Consider the following 14,773-nt stretch of genomic DNA (forward strand, 5'->3'; position numbering starts at 1 on the left):
TCTCTATCAAAAACACAACACACAACGCTTAAAACTTTTACACACGCTAATCGTTCCTGCATGCTATACATGATTAGTTGAATCCTTGTTGCTATGCTTACACAGTGATTACTTGCCCGACCGCCTTTAGCAACGATAGTACTATAGTTTGGACTCAGCACCTGTTTGCTCAGGGGTTACTAAGGATCACATACTTTACTTCATGTGTTCGCCTCGGTGAACATGTGTCGCGATACTCTACTCGCAGTCATGTGGTTAGGTTGTATCATTGTTGATAGCTTACTTGATTCGCCCGTTACGTATTACATGTTGATTATGCGTAAACACTTTTCATACTATATCTATGCTAAACTTGTGTACTCACTTTTACATTATTGTATTGACTTTATTTTAACGTATGTGACAGGTTGATGATTATCATATGCTGCAATGGATAGGAAGACTAGAAACCCACAGATAAAATCTAGGTTGTCGGACTTGTTTTGTTTGAGAGACATGATTTCTGTTATGACATTTGTTAGAATGTTTGTTTAATAGTATGGGATATTAAACTTGTTAAATATTGGTAATGAATAGTCGTTATGGATTCTCTTGAGCAATCTGGTTCGCCTAGTGTCGCGCCCCGATGATTCCGCTATCGGTTGGGGTGTGACAGGAACGCCTAGCGATTTTTGCGACCATGATCTTATATAAATGTTTATTTTAGATTGAAAGACTTTATGTTGCCAATACTTTGTTTTGATGTAATATTCACTGCTATCGATGACTATTCTTAGTTTATGAACTACATGTTAATGCAATGATCCAATTGTTAGGTTTCTCGGGTTTACGGCCTTACATAAGTACCTGTAATTCGATTCATCTCAACTTTGATTCAAGTGATTCAACTTGATAGATTACCTAAGAAGAAATTTCTTCCTTGATTTATATCTTCTATGAAATGATATCGAGATCCAATCTAAAACTGATTTCATTTTATCTTTCTAATTAAAACGTTTGCTTCTTATTAGTTTTATAAATTAATATTTAACAAAGATTGCAACAAATAGAAACCTAGTTAAGGGTTTCTACCAAACCCTGAATCCAGCTGCATGATTATAATTTATTTGATAATAATAATTCTGCTTTTTATTAAGTTCTAAATAATAATATAATTAACTACTAAAACATTAATTTCTTCTAGTCATAACATGTATTAAAATTATCAGGTTCGTCCCTGAGAATCCCTAATAATTCGAAAGCCTTGTGCGGGTAGAAAAGACGGACTCCTAAATATAAACGTGTGTGTGTATATATATATAATAAGTAATAGGACGATGGTTGTGATAAAAAATAAACAATAAGAAGTCATTGTAGCAAAATGTTCTATGTTTAATAGTTAAAAGAATCATGAGGTCTCTAATTATATTACACCGATGAACAAGTGGCCAGGATCCAACGACATTTTCTATATCTCAAAGTCCATAATCAGCAACCAAAGTTGTAATATGCACATCACATGTTTCAATCAAAATACAGGATTCGAGTATATGTAAAAATCGGTATTAAGACTATTACAATTAATTTCAGGATTGTCATAAAAACTTATGAGTTATCACATTATCCATGTTCATAGAGTGAATACAAGCTCATTTAACCAATTTCTAGTTCCATTTGTTTTCTCATTTAACCATTAAAAAAACTTAACATGTTTTCTTATTTAAATTTGTCAGCTTTTCTATTTCTCATTTATCATTTAACCATTTACAATATAAAATATAAATGGTTAAATGACAAATGAGAAATATAAAAGCTGACAAATTTAAACAGGAAAACATGTTAAGTTTTTTTAATGGTTAAATGAGAAAAAAAAACTCATAAAAAGTAGGGGTAAGTTTGTAGAATAGTAACCAAGTTTTAAAAGTGTTTCAATTAGGTCACTCAAGTTTCAAAAGTGTTCTAATCAGGTCACTCAACATTCATTTTTCATCAAAATTAAGGGTTTTTTCATCCATTTCATAGGTAACCGTGGTGATGTGGATTTTTGTTTCTTTTTTCTCTTTTATTTGATGCTAACCTCGAGTGATGACGTGGATTGTAACTTGTTTTTTTAATTTTTAATGTAATTAAACGGTTTTTATTTTTAATAAATATAAATTCATGTATTAAAATAATTCGACCCCAGCATCTTATACTCCATTTTTTTCTTGACACATGGAAAAAAGGACATGACTCGATTTGAATGTTAAGTTATCTAATTGTTACAAAAACAACACCAGTGACCTAATTAGAACACTTTTAAAACTTGGTTACTAAGACTAAAAAGTAAAATATAAGTTTGGAGTTTGCGTGAGCATATGGGCCTTTCCACCTATTAAATATTAATAAAATATGCTAAATTAGCCTCTTGAGGCTCAAACAAAAATTGAAAGAAATCAAGACAGGTAGAAAAAGAAAAACCAACACTCATAGGGAATCGAACTCATGACAATTGTTTCCGCAGACAAGGGACGCATCCATTGAGCCAAACAGTGAACTTGAATAGACTTTTTCTACAATATATTTATACATAAAACATAGATATATTTTAAACAATTTTGGGCCCAGACTCCTAAATTGTATATCCAAATTGAATCTTAGATGATATTTAGGTTTCCTGTAAAACAACAATTTAAAATACTTGAAACCCCATTTTGTAATTTTATATGGAATGCATATGATATATGAGACTGTTTAATTGAATAATTTCTAAAAATCCCTTTTATGTCAATAGAAAGTATGCAATAGAATAGATTGATATAAGCGAATAAAATCTATGTCTGGTCAAAATCTCAATGTCAAAATACGAGGGTAGACTTCAAATTAAGAGTCGACACTTCACATGGTTTGCACCAATCACCATTTTGGACCTCTTATGTGATTTATGTTTAAACACTTGGAAAATAGGGAAAAGAAAGGCATAAAGGAATATCTTTGAGTAGGAGGTCAATATTTATCCGTAGGTCAAAATTATTAGGTAGATAATAAAAAGAAATGTAAAGTTGTGTTATATACTGCCTATCGGATAAAATTGTGAACATCCAATCTAAACAGGTGGCTCTAGGTGGATAATATCAAATGGATGGATGACCAGAATATATTCTTTTATGCATTGTTGATTAATTTCTCAAATGTTCCTAAAGCAAAAAAAAAAAAGCATTTTTTTTACAAGTGGACATCTTGACTTGCATGTTAGGACCATATTTCTTACAATTTCACATCTCATTCTTGACTCCTTTATATATAGATGTCATTTTATAACTATAAGTATGTCAACGAAGAGTACAATGTGCCACATTATGCGATAACGAGTCATCTCTTGTGGTTTAGATTGAAGGGCAATAACTATTTTGAAAATGTGTAATGAGGGAGTGTAAACGACAAGGAAGGGAGGTCTTATATGAAAATCGAAGAGCGATTTGGATAGCCAAGGATGACTTGCCTAAATCCACATATATCTAGGGTTGTAAATTGAAATGGTTTTTAGGAAGTCATCCTTAGCTTGTCTGAAAAGCTCTTGTTTTTCATGTTAGACCTCTTCTTCCATTATTATTATAGTGTATTGAATCATCTAACTTATCACATTTAAAAAAAAGGTATATCACTTTTTCATTTAAAGAGAAAATTCCCACTTGAGTTATGCCATTTGATATTCCATGTAACATGTTTAGATTTAGGGTTTGATGATTAATTGATTATGGTCCCAACTCCTATAATAAAGAAAACTAAATGTTATGCGTGAGTACCAAAATATATTTTAGTCCCCTTAGGCTTAGGTGACAAGTGGAGTTTTGCTTTTTTTTTTATACACATTCCACTTATAGGAAGTTTAGAACTTTAGATCCTTTGATTCTTATTGGTGTTTTGCATTACTCTAAATGTTAAAATGCCATTAAAGTTTTCATATTATAATGTATCTTTACAAAGAACAAAGTTTGTTCAATTCATGTGGACAAATCTTTTTATATAAATTATTTAAATCAAGAAAACTAAGGCGTATATATCAATATGTATCTGGTGTGCGCATACTTATTCACCCCATACACAACTTGCACACAATTAGTATATGTCACACCTTCAAATTTCACATGCGGGGTTTTACTGCGAGGCGTGTGACATCCAAGATCAAGCCACTAATCATGTCAAACTATTTAAAGTTTAATTGTAAAATGTTTAACTACCATATCAACATGAATAGTGATAATAGTTTTAGAAGTTTGAAAACGTAAGTTTAAGTTATAGCAGAAGCAAAAGTATAAAATCCAGTCATAATTGAAAACCACAGTTATTTAGCAAAACAATGTAAACGGTTTAACCAAAAGCCATGACACTCTCCAAGCTACAAGTTCCCATCTGAGCTGCACCTAGTGACCTGCAAAGCATGCAACTACGTGTCAACAGTAAAGTTAGCGAATTCACAAATTTTAGTTTAACAAAAGTAAAGTTCACAATTTTTTTTTTGCTTTATATATAACTCGGGTAGCTAACCCCATCACATGAATAAACTGTGTACCAAATGCTGACGTTTCGTTTGTGCTCTCATTAATGTCTATCAACATTAATGCAAGAGTGAAGGTTAGAAGTTCACACCCGGCCTCCAGCACGGTGTGAGGTTTGTCAAACCTAATAAGGCCTATCAACTAATACCCCTCGTATGCCCACCCGACAATCTAATCGGTAAAATGTAGGGACTTTCAAGATAGAGTTTTCGTTTAGTCCTAGTGTATTATTCCACCTCAAGTAGATAGTATGTTTAGTGGTTCTCACAAGGAACGTGCGTGTAACCCCAACCAGGGCTACTGTAAAAAGGTGTTGTCCCAAACCAGGGACGCTTGCTTTTAGAAAAGAGTTATGAACTCACCTTAACATGTGTGTTATATCCAAAGTGCTATGTGTCAACGACACGAACTGGCATTGCATGCAAATAGTCACCAAGACATCCATAATAATATTAACACATCATAAGTAAACAATACTATGTTAAAGTTGTTTCACGTGTGATCAAACTCTATCAATTCGCTAACGTTACAATCCGTTGGTAAAATGCCATCTTAAATAAATGCACATTCGTCTATTAGGTGGAGATATATTCTATAAAAGTTATATACATATATATAGCCAATGCATATTTGTTTTGGTATCAAAATAGGCATTGAAAGACCATAGATGTGGTATTGGTTAACCCAAACCAATGCATATAAGTGCAAGTAGAGACATCCATTAAAAATACATGTATGTCGTTGGTACGGATGCATTTGTATAAAAAACGATAAGCATTATAAAAGTGTAGTATTTCACTACGTGAATGAAGTTATATACTTAGATTCAAAAGTACACGTTGTGAAACCCTATACAAATATTCATAGTGATTAGTCGACTCAACCAAAATCCGTATATGCCCGCCTAACATAAAAGTATGGTTTCGGAATTATATATAAAATAAGTGTAGTAAATATGATTGTATTACCTTAATTTATTTCACTTTAATATCCTCTAATTTTTGTATGATCGTATAACATACATCATTTTCCATTTTTTTGGCATTACAAAAAGTCTACACAAATGTTTTGATTTCTTTTTGTATAGTGATAATAAGGTTTCTTCATTGGACTCCAATGCTGCTACTACATAATGGTTTTTGTTATATATAAAAGTTGTGTCTTATTTATAAAACGATTTAAATGTTTAATTTCTTTTAATCCCTTTTACATCAATAGAGAGTATTAAAATAGAATAAAATAAGTGAATAAAATCTAAATGCGGTCAAAATCTATACGTCAAAAACAGAACAAGTTCATTAAAGTTGACTTAAAATCAAGAGTTGACACTTCACACCTTTTGCACCAATCACTACTTTGATGTGGGTGGGGGTCAAAATCAATTTGTGGCCATTAGTAAAACCAAACCAAACTTAACATCATCTCAAAATACCCTCTATGTGATTCACATTTGAACACTTGGAAAATACGAAAAATGTATAGGCACAAAGGAATATCTTTGAGTAGGATGTCAATATTTGTCAATTTGGAATAACAAAAAGTCAAAAATTATTAGGTACATAAAAAGAAAAAACAAGTGAATTTGTATTACATATTGCCTATTGGATACTATTGTAAACATCCGACTGATGATTAGAATATATTCATTTATGGATAGTTAATTTAATTTTTAAAATGCCAGTAAAGAAAAAAAAGTAGCATTTTATCACAAGTGGACATGTTGGCTTGGGTAGGGTTAAGAATGATACTTCTTGCAACTCCATACCTCCTCATACATGCACCTATATATATGTGTCATTTTATAACTATAAGTATGTCAATGAAGAATGCATTTTTCCATGTTAGGACATAGTGATTATCATTTCTTGTGGTTTAGAGTGCAGAGACTATTTTAGAAAAAAAGACTTTAATGCAAAAGGGTAAACGGAAAGGAAGAGAGGTCTTATATGAAGACCGAAGAGCGAGCCTAAATCCATAGAAATCTAAGGTTGTATATTGTAACTCGTTCAATTAGACAACCATTGAAGTGGTTTTCTAGGAAGTCGTCCTTGGCTCGTCTGAAACACTCTCGTTTTTCATATTAGCCCTCTTCTTCCATTATTGTTATAGGGTATTGAGACATCTTACTTATCATATTTAACAAAAGGTACATTATCTTGTTTCTTCAAAAATAAAATTCTATTGTATTATATAATCAAGATTTGATCATCTTAAATATCATGATTTGAGTTTTGTCTTATGATATAACATGTAACATGTTTAAGTTGAGGGTTTGATGATAAACTGAGTATGGTCAATTTTTTTTTTTTTTGAAAATAATATTTCATTAAAAACACACCTCCAATCCAAACGGGCAAAAGACCAAACAACAAACAACACCCCCGACCCAAACGAGCAAAGGGCAGACAATTACAACATATACATCGGGTATTTATAGAAACCCACCCAACTAATATAGTTACAAGAAGATCTATTTCTAACCCACCCAAAACCTTTCGATTTTACCTCCCCTAAAATATCTTGCGGGCTTCGTCTAATCTGCTTGAAGACCAATTCATTTCTTCCTTTCCAGATACACCAACACGAAATAATCACTAAACCTTGAATGATACTCTTTGATTTCTTACCTATTTGCGTGAAATTGGGTATCTCCATAATATCTTTGAAGTCGAAAGCATATATCTGAGGCAATTTACACCAGACACTGAAAGCTGACCAAACCCCTGCGACCACCAAACAAGCATTAAATGAGTATGGTCATCTAGCAAGAAAAAGAAAAATGAATGTGATGCCTCATTACCTATATTCCATTTGGTCCATTTGGCCCATTTGGCTTGTGATAAGTGGAGTTCATACACTTTTTCGCTACACATGCCACTTATAGGTAGATTATAGCTTTAGATCCTTCAATTGCCATTGGTGTTTCATTTATCCTCTCATTATAGTTTTAAAGTCTTGATATATTTTTAACAAGAACCAATATTGTTCATGAAGTGGCAAAACTTTCTATTCAAATTCTTTATATTAAGAATTGTAGGTATGGATTTAGTTATTCAATTTTAGAATCATATATTTTTAAGTCCTCCAAAGCAGTCCATAAACGTAGGTTACACGTGTCATGTAATCCAACACTGAAGCACATGTAATTTATATCAGATACAAAAAATAAAAGTAAAACAAAATAAATAAATGCCAAAATGCTAAAGAAAAAGATAATGGCAAAATAAGTCATAGTATTGAAAGGACTAGTTTGCTGATTCTTGATTTGTATGTCAAAATGTGTTAACTAAAAGTATTTAAGGGTCTATTTTGTAACCCCAAAGAAAAAAAATCTTATTATTCAATGAATGTTTGTGATGAATGTATTGATTCCGAAAGAAAAAAAAATCTTATGATTCAAACAATGTTTGTGATGAATGTATTGATTGTGAAACATGTTGTACGTGATTAGGTCTTTATAGGGGAATTTATATTCGGTATGTATTTTTAAAATATACCCTCTAAAATTAACTTGCATTGTGTTTAATATTATAAAAAACTAACCGTTTTTAAGAAAGATTTGCAAACATGTTAGGCTTTATTTCTTCTCTTCCAAGATCTCTAGTGTAATTGAGATCAATTGGCCCATTATTTTTGAAATGCAAAAAATGAAAGAAGCGAGTGATTTGATGGTGGAATCGGGCACCTAATCTCGACTTCAACTTTAAGCCACCATACATGGCCCGACCCGACTTCAGCGTGGTAAAAAAATCATGGTAATTAACCCTAACTTCAAAGCAACATGTGTAATTTATTCACAATCTGCCTCATTGAATGACTTTTACAGTCGCCTTCAATCTCCACAACCTAAGCCTATGATCTTAAAGGTTCATTGGCGTCTTCTCTTTTTTAAACCAATGTTGGCTCCGACGTTCCCAAATACATTTTTACACGAAGTCAGTTCACATGTGGCAAATTCAAGTAGAATTGGGGACCCAAATTACTCCAAAAACTCATAAAAATAAATAAAAACAAACCTTCTCTAAAACTAAGTTTTCGACTCGAGGGGTGGTTGCAGGCCGGATGATTTTCAATTTAAAAGCAGACTCCCCATTCATTAGATAGAGAAGATGACCAAGACTTCGTGATCCACTGTCGAACTGATTCCAAGAGAGCTCGGATCGAATCGGTATTGCTATCCGAGCTCTCTTATTGAATTGCTCATTCAATGAGCATTCTCAATATTATGTCTTAAAGAGGACTCGAACCTCCACGCTCTTTAACATTAGATTTTGAGTCTCGCATATCTACTATTTCATCACCAAGTCATCTTGAAAGTGAATCGTATTCCATGAATATGTAAAAAAACAAGAGCAACATGGTGGGCCATACATTTAACCATAATTCAACTTCAAATGGGCTTTTGCACATGCCCCAAATTATATAAAAAAATAAAAAATAAACATCCAAATCCAATTCAACATCTAATTTTCCATGATTCATCAAATTATCAAAAACCAGAGGATTAAAACTTCCGCCGATCCAGACCGTCGTTGCCGGCGGTCCATTTCTCCAATCTCCGGTCACTCGTATCACACATACCGCTAATAAGATCTTTTACGTTTCTCATCAGATTAGCCACAAAATAACGAGATCCAACGGTTAACATGATCACAATTCCGTATTTGACCGCGCTGACAACTTATTTCAGCTATGGTTTGCTCTTTGCGTTTGGTCAGTTGCGTGATTTCTTCCGTAAATTCATTGATTGGTGGAAAGCGAGTAATCTTCAGGTTCGTTGCCTTCTACTTTTTGTTGTTCGAATTGATTATGTTATTATTATTATATTTATGATGTGTGAATTGTTAGGGTTATGCTCCGATCTGCTTAGGGCTTGAAGATTTTTATATACGCCGTCTCTATCTACGTATACAGGTACTGTATATATGCATCTTAACTTGTTTTGTTTTTTTTTATTTGTATAATAATGCATCTGGAAATGCTTTAATGAAATTTGGTTATTATAAGGACATGATGATGTAAGATATTTCAGGTTAATGTTTATGTAAGTAATTCAAATGTTCATATGTATAGATCCATGTGCTAGCTAACTGATTTGCTTGCACTTGAATGTTCTAAACGATTCGGTACGGTTTAAAATTTTTATATTCAGATGGTTTGGAATTGGAGTCTAAGCCCTTGGTAAATAGTTATTGTTTGGAAATTTTTTAGTGTAGAACTAAAAGTACAAAGATGGTGTTCTTTACATAGTTATTAAAGGCGCTAAGCGCACTCAAGGCGCATAGGCCTCGCTTGGGGCCTAGGTGCAAAGCGCAAAAAAAGCGAGGGCCTGAGAAAAATTAAGCGCATAATGAAAAAAAGTTAAAAATATATTATGTATTAGAAAAAGAATACTATTCTTCAAATAAAATAAACAAAATATATTATATAAAACTATATGTTATCTTTTTAGAACCAAAAGTTCTAAAAATATTAGTGTATTAGTGTAGAAAAGTAGTTTTCTTTAGATAAAAGTAGAAATCTGGCTAGAATCTTGTCGGAATTTAGAGAATTTGGCTGGAAACTATCCGGAATCTAGGAATCTCGCCGGAATGTGCGCCGAACCATCACCTGGAGAATTAAAGTGCATATTCCTCGACTTAAAGCGCAACTGCCTCGCCTCGCCTGAAAAATGGGCCTAGGCGCAAGAGGCGATGGCTTTTAACAAGTATGGTTCTTTACATCTAGTCAAGGGATTATCGCTTTTCTGATTGTGTCATAATTCGAACTTTTGTTTCATGCTCACATTGTTTCTATGCTTTGTCTAATTAAATCCCCTGTTCTTATAATTAGAGGCATCATGAGCCTTTGTTACCAAGAAGTTAAGGTCATCACTTGAGATGTTTGACATACATGCAGGATTGTTTTGGACGGCCAATAGCAAGCCCTCCTGATGCTTGGTTTGATGTGGTGGAGCGTGTTTCTAATGACAATAACAAGACTCTCCAGTGAGTGTTTCGATTCACATGCTAAGCTTGCACTCGATATTTGACTTAACTTTTTTATTTCTCTCTTTATCTTTCAAATGACATATCTTGTATGATAATTAAAATGTTCACTTCATGCAGACGGACTACTAAAATAAGTAGGTGCCTTAACTTAGGATCATACAACTACCTTGGCTTTGCTGCAGCAGATGAATACTGCACACCTCGTGTAACTGAAACTTTGCAGAGATACTCTGCAAGCACATGCAGTACTCGTATGGAAGGAGGTATTTTTGATTATATCTTCCATTTTAAATTTATAATATCATGACCCCTTAGCTTTTATTGATGCTATTTACATCCAATTCACTGGTTCATTCAGGCACTACTGCATTGCATGTTGAATTGGAGCAAGTTGTAGCTGATTTTGTCGGAAAACCAGCAGCTATGGTTACTGGCATGGGCTATGTCACCAACTCCGCTATCCTTCCTGTATTAGTAAAACATGTATGTTCTTTGTATAAATCTCTAGAGTTAAGTTCTTGTAAAAATAAAGTAAACGTACGAATTGGGGGAAAAAGCAAAAAGTGGCGGTGTCATTTTGGTAATTATCAGCAACTTCAAAATTACTCTAGTAGAGTAATTTTGAGCTTCTGTAGAGTAATTTTGTAAATGTTCATGTAGAGTAATTTTGGTCGTGTAGGGTAATTATCAAAATTGTAGGGTAATTATCAAAATTACACCCCCCCCCCCCCAAAAAAAAAAAAAAAAACCTAAGAAAACCTAAACCATTGTAAATGTTCATGTAGAGTAATTTTGGTCGTGTAGGGTAATTATCAAAATTACACTAACCCCCCCCCCCCCCCCCCCCCCCAAACTAAAAACTAAACCATAAAGCTAAACCCCATACCTAAATGCTAACAAAATTACTCTACAAGACATTTTCCAAAATTACTCTACAGAAGTCAAAATTACTCTACTAGAGTAATTTGATAATTACTCTACAAGACACTTTTTGCTTTTTCCCCAGTAATATTGAAGTTGCTGATAATTACCAGTATGACACCGCCACTTTTTTGCTTTTTCCCCCAATTCGTACGTTTCGTACGTTAATTTTATTTCTATTTGATCCTTTACCTAAATCTCTATTCTATAATACGCGTTACATGTAATCTTAGTTTATTTTTCAAAAGTTTCTCATTCTTAATGGAATTTACACAGGGTGGGTTGATAATCAGTGATTCATTGAACCATAACTCTATTGTCAATGGTGCTCGTGGGTCCGGTGCAACCATTCGAGTCTTCCAACATAACAGTAAGCTATCTACTTATCTGGTATCATTTTATTTTAAGTTTTTGGCGTGTGTTCATAATCCCTCATATATTTATATTGCTGTAATTGGTTTGTAGCTCCTTCTCATTTGGAACGAGTCTTAAGAGAGCAAATTGCTGAAGGTCAACCGAGAACACATAGACCGTGGAAGAAGATTATCGTTGTGGTTGAGGGGATTTACAGCATGGAAGGAGAGCTTTGTAAACTTCCTGAGATCGTCTCTATATGCAAAAAATACAAGGTGATGCATTATGCATACGTGTTTAATCGTTTTGTTGTTAAACTGGTTTATTTGCGGTGCGCATATAGTTATCGTGGAATTATTATATTATTTGATGCAGGCATACGTTTATTTGGATGAGGCTCACAGTATAGGTGCAGTTGGGAAAACAGGAAGAGGTGTATGTGAGCTTTTAGGTGTGGATACTGCTGATGTGGATATTATGATGGGAACATTTACAAAATCGTTTGGATCATGTGGTGGCTATATAGCAGGATCCAAGGTTTGTTTAATTACTATCTTTTTCAATGTCGTCAAAAGTCACAATATGATAAACCTACATCAAAGAATCTTCCCTGTCATTTCTGTTTTTTATTATTTTTTTATTTTTTATAGTCAATGTTTCAGATAAGATTTATGCAGTTAATGTCGGTTATCGCCCCCCCATGTAAAATATCTATCAGAATATCAGTACCAATATTATCGGCGATATTGACCGATATATCACCGATATTTGAGCGATATAACCGATATATCACTGAATTGTTAGTGTTAAATTGCTATATATATAAATTCTGCATGATATTAAAACTACCGATATCCCACCGATATCTCTCACCGAGATAACCTATATCTTAAATATCGGTCCTTGACCGATATCTGATATTTACCACATTAACTACATAGGATAAGACTTTTAATTTAAGGCTTGTTATACATGATATTAAAATTACCGTTATCTCACCGAGATGACCTATATCATTAATATCGGTCCTTGATATAGTTGTCAATAGCGGCTAAGCGACCGCTATAGCGCGCTATGTAACGAAGCGACAAGTGTCGCTATTTGGGTCATAGCGACCAATAGCGTGTAGCCGTGTAGCGACAATTAGTTTTTTTTTATGTAAATAGCAATTAGATATAGCTATAAAATAGCTGGATTTATAGGTTTTTTGTTAAATATACATGTAAAATAGCATATATACCAAGGTATTTTGATATAATACACATATAAAAATTTTCAAAATTCTTTTTCTAGTGTATCGCTATATATAAAATAGCGGTCACGATTTGTCGCTATTCGCCATGTAGCATATAGGTCCCTTGTCGCTATTCGCTATTAACAACTATGGTCCTTGACCGATATCCGATATTTACCGCATAAACTAATAAACTGCATAGGAAATGACTTTAAATTTAAAGCTTTTTATGCATGTTACATTTTCAGGAACTTATTCAGTATTTGAAGTATACGTGTCCAGCTCATCTATATGCCACATCAATATCGCCTCCTGCTGCGCAGCAGATTATATCTGCCATAAAAGTTATTCTTGGAGAGGACGGCTCTAGTCGAGGTCTGAAATTACATGATAACATAATCTTGATATCTTGTCACCTATTTAATTGTGGTATTTTATCGTCTCAACTTTTGTTTGTTTGGGTAATATAGGGGCTCAGAAACTTGCTCAAATACGTGAAAACAGCAATTACTTTAGGTCAGAGCTGCAGAAAATGGGGTTTGAGGTTCTAGGCGATAACGATTCTCCTGTTATGCCCATTATGCTTTACAATCCCGCAAAAATTCCAGCTTTTTCAAGGGAATGTCTCAAGCAAAATGTATGCTTCCTTTTTTCATTTCATGTTGATAATCGTCTTGTTTTAAAATTATTATCAATTATATATTTTGAAGGTGATGTTATTGACTTTTATTATGTGGTCAAAGGTTGCTGTGGTGACAGTCGCATTTCCGGCTACGCCTTTATTGTTGGCTAGAGCACGTATCTGCATTTCTGCTGCCCATTCAAGGGAAGACATGGTCAAAGCTTTAGAGGTAATAAACTTCTTTGAGAAAAGAGAGGGTAGTTTAGTAACTTCACATCTGTCTTGTGGTGATTAATTTAAGAAACATGAATACCAGGTTATAAGCAGAGTCGGGGACTTGGTGGGCATAAAATACTTTCCTGCTGAACCAAAGAAGCATGAACTGGTGGAAGGCAGAGAAAAAGTGGAGTAAAAGAAAACCAGTTATCGGTTGCTTAGAAGCGTTAAAAGCGTTTGAAGCATCAGAGCCCCAAAGAGTTGTTTGTGTTGACCTGGTGTGTTTTCTTTTTAAAGTTTTGTACAGATGCAGGGTGGGTCAACCGTCATACGGGTCAATGCTTAGTGTTGTAAAATCAAGAACTTGTTATTGAAGCATTGTGGTTCTTGTCATATGATTTTGGAACTTTTTGTTGGTTTTCATAAGACTAGGTAAACGTTTATACATTTTCTCACATTTCTTTATATTTTAATTTATCATATTTGCTTAAATACTGTTTGAATTTGGAAGCAATTTAGGGTTTCGATTTCAAGCTCAAACCGTATAGAAGTAAAGCAAGCACCTGGCCATAACAAATAGTTGGCCCGATTTGTTTTTATCTGTATTTTTTAGTTTGACCGGTTTACTTTTTAGTTACATGTGACCCGTTTGAAGTAAAAATAACCCGAATTGACCTATTTGTAATCTTTCAGTCGCAATCTCTACCCGATATGTTGGAAGAAATTTATGTTCAGTTTGTTTATGAACAACATTAATAAGAATAGTTCTGATTTGATTTTTCTTTTTTGAAAAATTATTGGGAGTCTACTACTTGAGCATGCACATTTAGGTGTGACAGTATGTACAAATATTTTGGTTATTAAAGCAGTAAATTTTACCAGCATTAATAAATCAAATATCAAATATAAAATTATAGTT

At 33.4% G+C, this 14,773-nt stretch overlaps 1 protein-coding gene across 1 annotated transcript; it reads left to right on the forward strand.

The window, feature by feature from the left end:
- Positions 1–8,942: 8,942 nt before the first annotated feature.
- LOC110879949 (long chain base biosynthesis protein 2a) lies at positions 8,943–14,346 on the forward strand. The gene is made up of 12 exons (XM_022128500.2): positions 8,943–9,289; positions 9,366–9,431; positions 10,416–10,504; positions 10,625–10,770; positions 10,866–10,990; positions 11,705–11,798; positions 11,894–12,057; positions 12,158–12,319; positions 13,265–13,391; positions 13,487–13,653; positions 13,760–13,867; positions 13,955–14,346. Exons 1-12 carry the CDS (start codon positions 9,164–9,166, stop codon positions 14,048–14,050), a joined length of 1,470 nt encoding a protein of 489 aa, XP_021984192.1. The 5' UTR covers positions 8,943–9,163; the 3' UTR covers positions 14,051–14,346.
- Positions 14,347–14,773: the final 427 nt, after the last annotated feature.

The sequence above is a fragment of the Helianthus annuus genome, chromosome 9, assembly GCF_002127325.2.
Source record: "Helianthus annuus cultivar XRQ/B chromosome 9, HanXRQr2.0-SUNRISE, whole genome shotgun sequence".
In the NCBI taxonomy this organism is placed as follows: domain Eukaryota; kingdom Viridiplantae; phylum Streptophyta; class Magnoliopsida; order Asterales; family Asteraceae; genus Helianthus; species Helianthus annuus.